A 15440-nucleotide genomic window follows, 5' to 3' on the forward strand; every position below is an offset into this window, starting at 1 on the left:
TTTTTTACCAAATACCTTTTTTTTAGTTACTTAAATTACTTTTTTCTTTGAAAATAGGTTTTATAAAAAAAAAAAAGTAGTTTTTTAAGATTCATACAAGTAACATTATTAAATTAGTACTTCTTGAATGAATTAGATTTATCTAATGAGGTTAGGAGTGAGAAACAAATAAATTTTTAAAAACACCATTTTGGTAAATACTTTTCCAACAACACCATTTTGGTAAATATTTTTTCCACCAACACCACTATGGGAAAAAAAAACTCAATGTTTTAGTGTATATTAATTTGTGATTAAGGGTGCCCTTAAGTATGACATTAGAAGTTGACATTTTACAAGGATGAAACCACATGTCAACACTTAAATCTCATGACAGAAGAACAACCAGTAAACCCTATAATAAGAACACAAAAACATACATCCTATAAGACATAAATTCAAGCAACCAGAAAAAAACCACCATTATCTAGTTGAATGTATATCCTTTCTATCCAGTCAAACCACCATTAGATCCTTTTGGATGGAGTGTAAGACATGATTAAATAGACAACACCTTTAGTATGCATGCAACATTGCACCGCCTTTTGTTCTTGGGATTCTTTAACACACGGGGTTAAAACGCCACGTCCAAATACCCCGCTACAAAATGTCCCCCCAAGTGTCACACCAGGAAAGTTGTCCACAAACGGTGAGATGTTAATGTTTGGTTGGCCAAAGAACTCCTCATCACAACAACTGAATATAAGACCACCGAACACATCCTGCTTATCACCGCCAGTGGCGTTGTTGCTCCCTCTATTGAAAGATCTCAGATGGCTAGAGACAGCGGCGACTGAAGATATAGCGGCAGTAGAATCCGGGTAGTAAAAACGGAATGTATCTCCAATTTTGATGCCCTCACCAAAAACCAAAAGACGCTGCTGGCGACTCCTGCATAAAGATGGTAAAACCAAAAACTCTTACCAAAAATGAGGACGGGTCAAATGGGTAACAAAATCGCCAGAAGTGTATCTTTTATACATAAAACCTCCTAAGCATTAATAAAATAATAAACAAAAATAATCATGACATAAACATTTATCAACTTTGTGAGATAATTTTCTATTTGTTAATATAACATTTTATTACTTAACAGTCGTATATTGTTGTTTGACCATTAAACTTAACTTCTTCAATTCCCTAGCCTGCGGGTAAACAAGCTAGTTACTTAAAGAAAAAGAAGATAGTGTCTTACTCAACAACTCTATGGAATGCAAGAGACGTCATACATCCGACATTTTCTTGACCAATGGAGTATTTTCTTCTTTTTCTTACCCCAATGTACAATTCACGAGACTGAATACGGTCTCTTCTTAGCTGTCATTATTTATGAACAATTAATACAAGGCAAATTGCAAGAAAATCTAACATACTAACATAGTTTAGTCATATTCTATTCAAAACCTAATATAATATAATATGACATGCCAAAACCACCATAGAGCCATATGTCAGCGAAAAAGTCAACATGGTCTTCTGGACCATGTAACGGTGTTAGACTCCCTTAAATATAGTTTTTGGGAGTCTGATGCTTAATTTCCCAGAGAAAAATGCCAAATAATGTGGTAAAAGGTCTTAATATTCATCAAATAATTAGTAAAACTGCATTCCAAAAGGATATATATGAAATTTTGAACTTTTAAAAGGAATTATGTGCAACCGCCCCTAATATATTAGTTAAAATAGCCTGACGCCCTGAGTATTAACTAAAGATGAAGAAGTCACTTATAATAGTTTGAACTTTTAAAGGGTTTCATTTTCATATGCAACTGCCCCTAATATAATATAATAAAATAGCCTGAGTATTAACTAAAGATAAAGAATGACATACTTCATCGTAAACTTGATTCAACACAATTTGACCATCAATATTCTCATGCGACCCTTCTCTTCTTGCAGCGATCAAAGGTGCATTGTTAATGTTCTCATTAACTGATGCTGTCGTGTATGTGGGGCCTACAGGTGACAATCCACTTGACACTACAGCATGAAATTGAGTTTCTCCTATACCTGCTCAAAATATATCAACAACTTTTCATAACTGGATGGAACCAACCTTTAGTTGCAATAGATAAAAAATTAATTAAAACACAAAAGGAAAATTGATCGGAGTGTTTAATCTAGAAGGATAGTACTTGAGAAAGTGGAGACTCAAATAGCAACATAAAATTTGAAAGAGTTAATTGCTCGGATGGTCCCTGTGGTTTCACGTTTAGTCCCTACCTTTTGAAAATAGCAGGTATGCTCCCTATGGTTTGTCATTTTGTTACTCAGATAGTCCCTGAGTAGATGTCAGTTAGTTTGGAAATAGCAGGTATGCTCCCTATGGTTTGTCATTTTGTTACTCGGATAGTCCCCAGAGTAAATGTTGGGGGACTATCCGAGTAACAAAATGACAAACCATAGGGAGCATACATGCTATTTTCAAAAGGTGGGTACTAAACGTGAAAAAATGTGAAACCACAGGGACCATCCGAGCAATTAACTCTAAAAAAGAAGGTACCAGATCAACAAACATAGGAAAATACAAAAGAAACAATAAGGATATGTTACAATATAAAATATAGAGTTAATTGCTCGGATGGTCCCTGTGGTTTCACGTTTAGTCCCCACATTTTGAAAATAGCAGGTATGCTCCCTAGGGTTTGTCATTTTGTTACTCGGATAGTCCCTGAGTAGATGTCAGTTAGTTTGGAAATAGCAGGTATGCTCCCTATGGTTTGTCATTTTGTTACTCGGATAGTCCCCAGAGTAAATGTTTGGGGACCATCCGAGTAACAAAATGACAAACCATAGGGAGCATACATGTTATTTTCAAAAGGTGGGGACTAAACGTGAAACCACAGGGACCATCCGGGCAATTAACTCTAAAATATATATCCGCAAGTGTAGATTTTGAAGTTACCAGGAGGTTTATTCATGTCCACGGCAAATACCAAGGCAACAGCAGCAAAAGCATTATCAGTCTCGTTGGTGTATCGGAACTCAGAGAAAAGATCACCAACAATGACAGTTTCTGGTGGAAGGGCACAATCTACAAAAAAAAAAAAAAAATACATATAATTAAGTCAGCATAACAAAGTGAAGTGTTTCTTAAGCAATGCTAACCCATCTTTTCGACAACATCCATCATGCCTATATAGTAGTTATCCTGTAAACAAACTCTAGTGAGCATCGGAAATGCAACAAAATTACGATAATTGTTGACATATGCACAAATAACATGATGAAAGACTTACCCAGTACATTATTATGGCAGCAGGGGAGTTACGCCCTGAAACAGAAGTTGAGAACTCCCTAATGTCCGTTACAAATTTGTCAATCATGAACATTTCTGGCTCCTGATACACGAATACACAAACTTATAAACAAGAAAGTTTTAACAAAGTACCAACTAAAGCAATATAAATATATATATAGTGAAAGTGTATCCTACATTTTGTCTTACCGTATGAGCGTACGCACTGTCAAACTTGCAAGTTATAACAAAAGGTCGTATGTTGTAAAATCAGAAGATCGCATTTAAAAAAAAAATCGCATGTTAAAAAAATTAAAGAAAAAAATCGCATGTTAAAAAAATTAAAAAAAAAATCGCATGTTACTCAAAATACCAAACTCGCATGTTATAAACCTTTTTTCGCATGTTGATACTGAATCTCGTACGTTTCGTACGTGATTTGTGTATAACATGGGATTTTGTAACTTTGGGGAGTCCGAGTTTATCAGCCATGCGAACTTATACATGTCCGGGTTTGTATAACATGCTATTTCTAATCACGTACGTAATGTACGTTAAGGCCAATTGTACGATACACTTTTTCTATATATATATAACCTTATTTTGCTCAAGAAGTGGGATTGCTGTGACTTTCATCCCTGGTAGATATCCAACAGTCAACATGATTATATCAGCACCATCATCAAGTTTAAACGGAATCTGCAGATTATTCAATTCATTACTTTGTCAACACGAAAGAATAACAAGCGGTAAATTAGCAATCAAAATAAGAGAGACACCCGAGACAACCTCTTTGAATTCATCAGAAAGTGCATCTCTTCCAATTAATCCAAAACTAGAAGCATCATTAGTGATAACCGGAACTTGTGAACCTAATTTTCTACTAATCTGCAAGTCATTCATGTATAAATAATTAATTTATTAGGTTGCCAAATGAATGCTTCACATTGATCTAAATATAAATTTTACGAAATAGTGGAAACAACAACATACGAGGTGGCGAGCCTCTTCCAGAACGTCTTCCTCATCTTCATCCAAATCAAAGCCGAAAAGACCAGCAATAGAAGCAATGGCAAAGTGAGGACGAATCGGCTCTGATAGTACTTTATTCACCACCTCTTCTACAGCTTCCTGATCATAATTAGGGCTTAAAACATGTCCAATTTCATGATTTGGAGTATAATTTGTGATTAATGTAAAAGTTAGGGTTTGAATAAAAGTAACCTGGAGAGAAGGATTGACGGAGCATGCGGAGGAGAGCTTGGGACGAGAAAGGACGCGTTCGCAAAGGAGGTTCCATGAGCGGCTGACGCAAGCGGCGGAGGCGAAGGAGGTTGCCGGAAGTCTAGACACGATGCTCTGTAGAAGGTCTTCGCCGATGATATCAATAGCAGCTGCAGCGATTCCGCTAGCCATTTCAGTGTTTGACGGTGGTTGTTATTATCATCAAGAGTGTAATTTACAAACATAATACAAGATTGAGTAATATAAAAAGCTACAAGATTTCTTTCACTGCTAAATATGGCAACAGATGTAATGGAGGAAATTGAGTGATTTGGGAGTGATTCACGAAATCTCCTTGATCCGCCATCGAAGATGGAAGCTCCTGTGAACTTCATGCATAGTTATTATACTCTAAATCGGTAGGGATGAGCATCCAGAATCAATCGGGGAACCGAACCGGAACCGCTAGGCGCTAGATCTAAACCGTATTTTTGTATGTAGGATCTGGTTCCGGTTCTTAAACGGTTCCTGATTCGGTTCTGGTTAAAACCACGGTTCCAGTTAAAGAACCGCTAGAACCAGTTGGGATTATAAATATTTAAAACCCTATTTTATTAATGGGCTTTTCAACATCATACGACCATCCTAATTCTTATTCCCTCCTCTTATATTCATTCCACAATCTCATCTTTCATCTTCTAATTCTTCTCCATCTCTCAACCCTAACCCTAACCCTAACCCTAATCGCTACCATACAAGTTCATCTCCATCAACACCCTGCAAATACAGGTACGCTATTCTACATGACCTTATTTTATGATTGCATATATTTTCTTTCTAGATGTTTGTTTTCTGATACATATAGTTTTTTGTATGTGAAAATAAAAATTGAACAAAAATAATGAAATCAATGTTGATCTAAGCGTATATGTGTATATAAATAGTATATCGCTTGGTAAATACAGTGTATGCATTAGTGATCAATCTATTCACGTGAAGCAAATACAGTAGATGCATTATTCGTTTATTTTTTTTAATTGCTAACACTTGGTTTCATTTAGATGTTTATGAGAAGATTGAGAGGATGAAGATCGAATGAAGTTTGAAGATGTTTGTTTTAATTGTTAACACGATGGTTGTAAAAGTTTTATCTAGAGTTTGTTTTATGGCTTTAAATTTTTTATTGTTGCTTTGCTACTTTTATTTTGGTTGGTTTGAACTTTGAATGCCGCAACTCTTAGTTAATGTTTTAAATGGTTTGATTTTATTGAATTGTTAATTTTACGATTTAATTGTCAACCAGTTCCCACGAGAACCGTTTACACGAGAACCGTTTAACCAGTTTCGAACCGAACCGGAACCGTTATCATACGGTTCGGTTCCGGTTCTTAAATTTAGCAATTAACAGTTCCGGTTCAGTTCGGTTCGGTCCGGTTCTGAACCGTTGCACAGATCTAGGAAAACCCAAGCCTCTTACCATTAGGCCACAATTAAGGGGAAGAAACGTTTAGCTAGCGGTTTCGTTAAGGTTGGTCACTTGACTTAATGTGGAAAACTTTAAGGAATTTCCTAGGTAAAAAACCATAAATTGATCTTAGCAAATAGACTATTTGTGTGAAGCTTTCTAAACATAATATTCATCTTTATAGATGTTTCTTCACATTTAGCTATAAAAATTTCGTTAAAAATACTGAACATATATAATTAACACTTTCACAAAACGTATACTATTGAAAGATAAGCTTGTTTATGTTATTTAACTAAACACAATAAATTCTTGTTCACATTTGTTGATTTAAAAATTAAATAACCCTATAAAAAATAATTTGGGTTGCCTCTCTAAAATGAAAAGTTGTGACTTTTAAAAAACCAAATACAGATACCTATTTGATTAATTCTTATATATTATAGTATTTATATTATATATAAATACAAATACCAAAAGACATGTCTTTTCCTTTCCCTCCTAAAACTTCAGATATGTTGCTTCGTTGATTAAAAACAACGACGTAAGGATTGGCAAGCCATAAACAAGAACCAGCGCCACCTTTGATATATTTACTTCTTTTGATTTCTGTTTGTCATTTTCATAAGACGTAAGGATTGGCAAGCCATAAACAAGAAGAATGCAACCTAAAAACCAATTGCATATAAATTACCGGACATCCATCAACGTCATCTCACCACCGCCATATGCATCCTCCCATAACCGTAACACATCCTTCATTGTCGATCATTACGGTTTTCCTCAGGCCGCTTCTTTCTTCCCTACACTTTCCTCATCGTAAATCCGGTATTATATTCCTATGTTTGCTGTCAATTTTAACGCTGAACATATTTATCGTCAATTTCCATTTCGGTAAAATTCGAATTCGATTTGTGTAAAACATCTCAACCGATGATTATGAATGCGGATTATCAGCGCCAAAATTTACTTGCCGACGGAAAATACTGCAGGCATCGTCATCGCGTTTTATGTATGTTTTCATAATTCATTAGTCGTGATAAGGCATGTTTGGCTAAGCTTATTATTCCATATATAAATTAGCAAGTTATATGTGTATCATGAGTTGTACATTGTGTTTTGGGCATTTTTCAAAAAAAAAAAAATTTTGATTTCTTACTTTTAACCCAAAAGTTTTTACCTTTTGCAATGTTAACCCTACATAATTTGTTTTTTTAACTTTAATCCAAAACTTATCATTATTTGCAATTTAATTTCACAAATTTTGTCACTTATACTTTTCATCTTTCGCAAATTTTCGTTTTACGTATAGTTCTAAATTTTTCGAGTTAATACGACGCAACGTGCATGTGTTGTTCAACGTTTTTACCTCTATTTTTCCATGTTTGTTTGACAGGTTCGTCACAACACGCATATCCTAGGTCGAGTCAGTGTTGGTGGTTGACGACGGTTGTGTGACATTAGTACTATTTGACACCGTTTTACGCCTCGCTGCAACGCGGGGTGTGCTTTGGGGGGTTTTCAAAGAAAAAATGGTTATGCATATTGTTGTCGTAACGTTAGCTTTGGGGATTTTCCAAAAAAAATTGTTTTTTTACTTTTCACCCAAAAGTATTTCATAAATTACTTTTAACCCAAAACTATTTGTTTTCTTTACTTTTAACTCAAAACTTTTTATCTTTTGCAATCTATCCTCATAACTTTTTTAACTTTCAACTTTGGTCCTTTATAGTTTTCATTTTCCGCAAATTTTTCGCTTTATGTTTGGTTCTAAATTTTGTGACTTAACACATCGCTGCGTGCGTCTTTGGTTTAACATTTTTACGTTTCGTTCTAAATTTTGCCAGTTAACACGACGCAACGTGCGTGTGAGTGAACGTTTTTACATCGTCTATTTTTTCCCGTTTGACAGGTTTAACATAACGTACGGGTCCCTAGATCGACTTAGTTATAACTAAAGAATCTCCGCCGCATTGCGGTGGGTCGCAATACTAGTTTAAGTTAAAAATGATTTTTGGGAAAAGGACTTATTGACTTATGACTTTTTGAAAATGAGTTTTTAAAAAAAGTGTTTGGATTAGCTTATGGGGGTGGGAAAAGCCAATAAGTCAATAAGTTGTTTTTTAAAAAGTGTTTGGCTTGGCTTATTGATGTAAAATGACTAAAAGCTAATAAGTCAATAAGTTAGTTTAAAAAGTCAAAACATTCTAACTTTTCAAAAATGACTTTTTGATAACTTTTTCTCCTTCTCAAAAAGTCATTTTAAAAAGGACTTTTGCATTTGCCAAACACTAAGACTCTTTATTGGCTTTTTGATTAAGTCAATAAAGTTGGTTGGAAAAGTTTAGCCAAACATGCTCTTAATCTCATATTTGTATACGATTTTGAGGAATTAAGGCACAATTTGATGACCCGTTGGAAACTTTTACAGACTCATTTTCAACCACTCAACAAGAGGAAGAGGAGTGAAAATTTGCATGGTGTGAGGGGAGTTACTTTCAGAAATCCAGTCACTAATACCATTCAGTCGCAAGTTAATTTTGCCGCAGAGGTTTCAGTTATCTCCACGGGCAGCAGTTCAATAACAAGAGACGGCCGATGTAAATAGGTTAATAATCTTTTATTTTAATTTGATCATCATCACCTACCATGTAAAAATTCCGTGACTTTAGTTATTTATTTATTATTCAAAAGAAAAAAATTGCAACAACAAAAAAATCTAGTAAATAACGGTTCAATAATGATGCTTTACAGACCTACAAAGCATGGAGGATTTTTGGAGGTGTAACCTTGCCAAAGAAGTTAAAAAAAGGAAGGAGATTCACGCAAAGTTAAAAGACCAAGAAGAACAAACAAACCGGTTCAGACAGATGCAACATTTTTTCTACGACAAAAGGATGTTTCATTTGGAACAAATGGTGGAACAACACAGCGATATTACGAAGTCCCTCCGGTTGCGCCGGATGAAGAAGTTCAGGTGTGTTTGGTTGAAGTCACGATCCGACAAAAACATCCCTATACCGTCATGACTTTACGGTTGAAGAAGTTCAACAGTGTTGTGGTTTGGTGGTTTGTTGTGGTGGCGGTGTGGTACTAATTTCATTGAGGCCATTTTTTTTCTTGTGTGTTGAGTGTGTAGAAAAAACTGAAAGTTTGAATAATGGAGATGTGAGAGTTGATTTTAGATGGAGGTATCTGGATGATACACAGGGATGTCTTTTACTTCTGTCTTCCGTTTCTTTTCCTTCTCCGCTACTACAATTTTTGCCAAAAAAGCTCTGTATTCCTTGCAGAGATACTTGCTAGCTTGGACGCATGACATGAGTTTGAGACCTTTCGAAGCAGTTTCGCCATAGACACATAATAAATCACCATTCGCGAGCGAGAATCGAATCATCTTATCGAAGCACTGATACGTGGTTGAAAACCGGTGTTCGTTATTGTGTAACTTTATGTTTTTACATAAGTTTTAATCTTGAATGGCCTACTTTTAATTAGATTTGTGTTTTTCAGGTTTAATGAAGTTTAAGGAGCAATTCGGGAGCTTTACGAGTCACCGGGTCGAAAACTGGAGCATCGGGACGCGTTACGGATCAACCAGGAGTGCAAGAATCGAAATTTGGAAGATTGGTACTCTAGAGGCCGTCGGCGACGGGGGTATACCCGTCCCGGACGGGCCCCAGAAAGTCCCATCAGCCAATCATGCCCGTATCCAGTTAAATAGGCCGTCGGCCACTTTTGTGTTTTTGGGAACCCGTCGGCGACGGGGTCAGACCCATCGGCGACGGGCGGTACTTTTGCCAAACGTGAATTTTGGGTTAAAATCGATTTTCATTGGTTCTTTTTGCATTGAACTCGGGAGTTACACATCTTGGGAGTTTTGAAATTATCTTTTGGAGCCACAATTCACCATCCATCACCTACCATTCCATCTTCTTTAACATCTACAACCCGAATCATCAAAGATCATCACCATCAATCATTTACATTCACCATTCAAACCCTAATTCTCCATCCTTCATTCACACTCACCATCCTCATCCACAAACCCTAATCATCCATCATTCCTTCATCCATCAAGCTTCAGGATGACTTTATTCACATTCCAATCATCCGGTGATCAAGCTTCTTCAACCATGAGCGGCTTATCATGTCAGTTTCACCCCGGTGTAGGTAGTTGTTAATTTTAGGGTTTCGAATTGTTCTTGTTTCAACTTAGTGACAATTTGTATTTGATTTTTGAAACTCTTGATAATAGTGTTACATTTGTTGTGAATTCGTGAATTGTCGAGCGATGTTAAAAGTTATGACTTTGTGAAATGGTGATATGTAATTGTGCATTATCGTTGTTAGGATTTACTTGTGTTGATTACAAAGTGTCGTTTTGTCCATTCTTCGGGACGTTGATAGCTAGTAGCACCTAAGTCACGGTACACTAAATCCGTTAATCAAATGCATTTGAGTTGAATCTAAAACTTGTAGAAATCCTACATTAGCAATTACCAAAACCGGGTGTGATTCCTTTTTCTTATTATTGTTCTAGTAATCAATTTGTTCGTAAGCATTAATCATTAGTTGTTAATCAATTTAATCAATTCAATTAGTTTAAACTCACACCTCTCAATTAAACTAAAACACAAAAATACTTTAGCAAGCTTCATAAATCGTGACAATTGTTTTAATTCATTCGAATCCACACACAAACCACATACTCTTCGTGGTTCGACCCCTTACTACCACTAACACATTGTTAAGGGTAATTTGGGCTTATAAATATTATCTTTGACCGGAGCGCGACATACCGATCAAGCACACAACTTCGGCATGGTTTTCGCGAAGAAAGTCCATGCCTACTATGACGTCGAAACTTCCGAGTTCCATCAGGAATGAGGTCGATTGGAAAGATGTGATTGTCGAGCTCAAGAGTACAATCACGAAGAACAGAATTAACGGCGACAGTTCTTCCGGTAGCGACTTCAACATCGAATGTCGAGGGGAGATGAGAGCGCTTACGACTAATGAGCTTCTCGAATTCAAATGACACAAAGCAATTGTCGGCTCCAGTATCAAACAAACACGATGCATAAATACCATTCACAAGGAACGTACCATTGACCACGTTGTTGTCAGCCTGGGCTTGGTGCGCATTGATATTGAAGGTCTGGCGCGTGTTGCTTGCTGCTGTTGCTGTGGCTGTTGCTGCTGATGAGTCTGCTGCTGCTGGGGCTCTTGCTTCACAACCCTGTTCGGGCACATGTTCGCAAAGTGGTTAGGATCACCACATGTGAAGCAGACTCGGGCGTTAATCGCGGGTGCCTGAGACGCGTGATGGCCTTGCGGGGTTGGGAGCAAAGCTTGATGAGCAGGGGCAGAAGTTGCGGTGTTGCGGGGACCAGTACGACAATTGACGGTAAAGTGGTCGTACATGTTGCAGTGGGCGCAGAAGCGACAGGCAAGACCCACCGGATGATGATAAGAACATGTTGGGCAAACCGGGTGGGGGCCTGTGTATGCACGCTTTACAGGCGGTGTATAGGTAACTGGAGCTTGGCGGTGGTGGGACTGCTGCTGAACCAGTACAGCTTGTAGAGGAGCAGCAGTGGTGGTGACAGCAAAGTTCTTGTTGCTGGAGCTGTTGTTGTTGTTCTTCTTCTTGCGGCGTGAGGACTTTGAGGGTTGAGCGGTGGCGGTTTCAGTGGCTGGTGCGGCGGTGACTTGGTGCAGAGACTTGGAAGCTTTATCTCAAAAACCAGCTTTTACCCGCTTGTCGTTGATTTCAGGGGCAAGTAAGTAAGTTTCTTCGATCGTTGTTGGCTTTGCGGTATGAACAAAATCGGCAACATAGTCGGGTAGAGCTCGGATGTACTTCTTGATCGTCATGTATGTAGTCTTGACTTGATCGGGGCAGATGATGCTGAGCTGCTTAAAGCGAGCAGTCAGGGCAGCATTGTCTCCATCCTTCTGCTTTATGTTCCAAAACTCGTCCTCCAGCTTTTGGCGTTCATGGGGAGGGCAGAATTCGTCCATCATGATGGCTTTCAGCTCTTCCCAGGTCAGCTCATAAGCTGCATCATTCCCGCGTTTATCTCGTTCGGCTGTCCACCAGTCTAGTGCGCGGGACTGGAAGACGCCGGTTGCGTTTAAGGTGCGGAGATTTTTAGGACAACCGCTCTGGCACAGAGTGACTTCGATGGAATCAAACCATTGAAACATAGCCGTCGGGCCATCTTCTCCGGTGAATTCCTTTGGACCACAAGCCTTGAACTGCTTGAAGCTGAAAGCAGTCTTGGTAGCGACTTTAGGAGCTTCGGTCCTAAACTCCTCAGACGATTTGCTGACGTTCTCATATATTTCACTCACGATATGAGGCACAACCTTGGCCACTTGTTTAGCGAGGATGGCCGCAAGGCGTTTGTCCCTCTGTTCTTGGCGAGTGAGTCGGTGGTGACGGGATCTTGCAGATGGTCCGGTTGACATTGTCTGCAACAGACATTGTCATAGGTCTCAGACACATCATAATCGAATCTCACCTCACACGTCTAGTACTTACTAAAGCTCAGGAACACGTTCAAACATGTAAACATATAATCACGTAATCACATATTCACATAGAGATACGTAAGCACATAAACACATAAGCACGTAGGGCAAAGAAACACAGAAGCACATACATATGTAGTCATAGAGGCAGTCAGAATACAAAACCTATCATTCAAAGTCCGCGATTGTTCGAATATGGCGATTGCGTTTAGCGTAGCGATTAGTATAGCATAAGTGTATAGTATAGCGAGCATCATAGCGTGCGACGTTTCCTTAAGGCAGTAGCGATTTGTTAACGTTTTGAGATAAAAATGCAGTGCGAGTTGTGCGTGTCGAACGAGGTGAAAGCAAAAATCGAACAAGTCTCCAAAAATTTAAACACGTAAGGGGAATTGGCCTGTAATAATCTCACCTAGACCTTATTGGCCATTAATAATCCCACCTCGGAATATTTCCCCCACTAGTCCCACCTTTCACCTATTTTTCCTACAATGGTCCCCCGTTAAAAAAACTTAACGAAGTTAAGCTTTTTTTCAAATTGCAAACTGATTTTTTAGGGCTTTTGATCAGAATAATGATACGAGTCCATTGATGTAAAACTTACTTCGAAATGGTGCTCCAAGTGACTTGATTTTGGTTAATTGGAAATTTAAACACCCGAATTGAAGCGCCGTTATCATTGTTTGGAGCACCGTTTTGAGGAAAGTTTTACATCAATGGACTCGTATCGTCGTTCTAATCAAAAGCCATAAAAATCTGATTGTAATTTGGAAAAAAGCTTAACTCCGTTAAGTTTTTTTAACGGGGGACCATTGTAGGAAAAATAGGTGAAAGGTGGGACTGGTGGGGGGAATATTTTGAGGTGGGATTATTAATGGCCAATAAGGTCTAGGTGGGATTATTACAGGCCAATTTCCAAATACGTAATCAGGTAAATACACATAAAGCACATAAAATCACGAATCATCAGAGTCGGCAGTTGCGGGCTCAGAATCGAAACACATAAAAATCAAGAAATAGATTGTCTGCGGCTATTAGACATTGACTATCCAAGGCGATTCGACTATTCTCATGGACTTGTCGTACATATTTTGACTTTCAGGATTGGGCCTCTGCCTTGATTCTTGGGCGTCCAGCGCGCATTCCTCTAGTCATATCGTGAGTTCAGGTCATTAGAGTTCGTCGAAATGTTGGTGAAAGTTTTGTAAAACCATGAACAAGCCGTCAAGGTTAGGGTCTCACCCCTGGCTTGACAACTTCTTTCTGATTTTAGTGAAATAGAGACGAAAATCCGCGCTGAAGTATGGATTTCACTCCTGGTTCAACGCGAGTTCTCGCGTTTTATAGATAAATACAGATCAAACAAGCAATTTAATCGAGAGTTTGCAGTTTTCACACCTAATCTCGACTTAATCGCTTATTCATAATTGGAAATTCGAGTGCAGTGATAGTGTAGCGTAGGCGAGAATGGCAAAGGATAGCAGTAAGCTCATTCATAGTCCCTACCGGACTTGCACGAGTTGGTCTATTGGTTCCTAACTATAGACTAGGTCTCTAAGACTTCGACCCGGACTAGGTCGAGTCTTGCCTAATTCCCTATAGTTATGGCTCTGATACCAATCTGTCACACCCCAACCGACGGCGGAAACGTCGGGGCGTGGCACTGAGCGAAACAGATTGTCCAGAAGTTTCCATAAGAATTATATTTATCAATTACTTAAAACAACATGTCCCATTCTATGTCATAAAAGATAGTACAATTATTACAGACAAAATCTAGGCAAATAGTTCTGTTCCGACAACTCATATTTTATTTGTACAGACAACTATTTGTTGGCCTCCAGGACCTTATTCTAGCCTCGTTTTCCTAGCAGATAAGCATCCTAAACACATGTCACATACGTTAAAATAAAGTCAATACACATAGTGTAAAGGCGAGCATACAAGTTTGATAATAGCATATAGAGTTCGAATAGTTTACGCATAACCAGCACGTACACAGAGGAAAAAGAAGCATGTTAGTTATCGACATGAACCTATCGATACCAATGACTGCGGGTTGACTGCCCAAGGCAGTTCGCAATACATGATCACCACTGTAATCCATGCAAGTAATTGTCCTTAACAACCCCCGTGTGAACGGGCGCTGAGTCCAAACTATAGTACTATCGTTGCTAAGGCAGGTAGACAACATTTCATGTGTAAACATAACAACAGGCATTCATTAAGTCACGTATAACATGCGGTAACGGTTAGCGTTAAAAGTATTGCGTAGTGTGTTCGGTGTGATTTCGTATAAGTAACGTATGTAACACCCAAAAGTGCGCAAAGCAAAAAGGGATCGAGTATACTCACAGCGGTTGAATGGATTGAAGGGAGCGCTTGAGAGTAAGGTTAGCCTGATTAGAAACGATAGCATAACGATAAGTGGAGCGTAAAATGAAAACAAGTGTTGGTGGGTCGAATGGTAGTTCGATCGGACAACCGGTCGCTCGGATGGCAATCCGCTTGGACAGTGGTCCGGTCGGATGTCTGTTTCGAGTGGATTGTTTCTTCCTTTGAGAAGGATGTGTTTGTGTATGATGGTTTGTCTTTTTGAAGTTTTTGTTATAGTATTTGAAAATTTAGAAGTATCTCTACCTTTCAGGTTGGTCGGACGGTCGTTCGATCGGTCGGCAACCTGATTGGTTGGACACTTTAGTGAGAACAAGTTCATCGCAGGTTGTCACTAGATCGGACAGCAGTCCGGCCGGGTGGCATCCCTAGTGCGTTGAACAAGTCTGAAAATCGTTAAGTGTTAAAGTCCAAGTATCTCATGATCCGAGTGGTAGTTCGGTCGGATGGTAGTCCAATCGGACAGCAATTTGTTCAACACTCAGACTTCAGACAAAATTGGTTAAGTGTGGGACCCAAGGTGTGAGCCGTTCGGATGGC

General features: G+C 38.5%; 1 protein-coding gene across 3 annotated transcripts; it reads right to left on the minus strand.

Moving 5' to 3' along the window:
* Window positions 1-252: 252 nt before the first annotated feature.
* LOC110898948 (F-box/LRR-repeat protein At5g63520) lies at window positions 253-4956 on the minus strand. 3 transcript variants are annotated; one of them, XM_035979412.1, is made up of 10 exons: window positions 4502-4956; window positions 4271-4424; window positions 4067-4165; window positions 3875-3976; window positions 3279-3380; window positions 3148-3190; window positions 2945-3073; window positions 1871-2049; window positions 1235-1356; window positions 253-930 (listed from the first exon to the last, which is right to left on the minus strand). In XM_035979412.1, exons 1-10 carry the CDS (start codon window positions 4894-4896, stop codon window positions 507-509), a joined length of 1749 nt encoding a protein of 582 aa, XP_035835305.1. In that variant the 5' UTR covers window positions 4897-4956; the 3' UTR covers window positions 253-506. The 3 variants fall into 3 exon arrangements, with proteins under 3 accessions (XP_035835305.1, XP_022001495.1, XP_035835306.1); XM_022145803.2 differs by having other exon boundaries at window positions 257-930; window positions 4271-4408; window positions 4502-4909; XM_035979413.1 differs by having other exon boundaries at window positions 260-930; window positions 4271-4398; window positions 4502-4869.
* Window positions 4957-15440: the final 10484 nt, after the last annotated feature.

This window comes from Helianthus annuus, chromosome 2 (assembly GCF_002127325.2).
Source record: "Helianthus annuus cultivar XRQ/B chromosome 2, HanXRQr2.0-SUNRISE, whole genome shotgun sequence".
In the NCBI taxonomy this organism is placed as follows: Eukaryota; Viridiplantae; Streptophyta; class Magnoliopsida; order Asterales; family Asteraceae; genus Helianthus; species Helianthus annuus.

What these genes read in the sequence shown, in the direction of transcription:
- LOC110898948 (XM_035979412.1), bottom strand. Translation starts at nt 4,896, where the DNA reads ATGAAGTTCACAGGAGCTTCCATCTTCGATGGCGGATCAAGGAGATTT. An exon ending in CTGCCATAATAATGTACTGG is followed by an intron (nt 3,191 to 3,278) that starts GTAAGTCTTTCA and finishes GTTTGTTTACAG; the next exon opens with GATAACTACTATATAGGCAT. An exon ending in TGAATCAAGTTTACGATGAA is followed by an intron (nt 1,357 to 1,870) that starts GTATGTCATTCT and finishes AAATAATGACAG; the next exon opens with CTAAGAAGAGACCGTATTCA.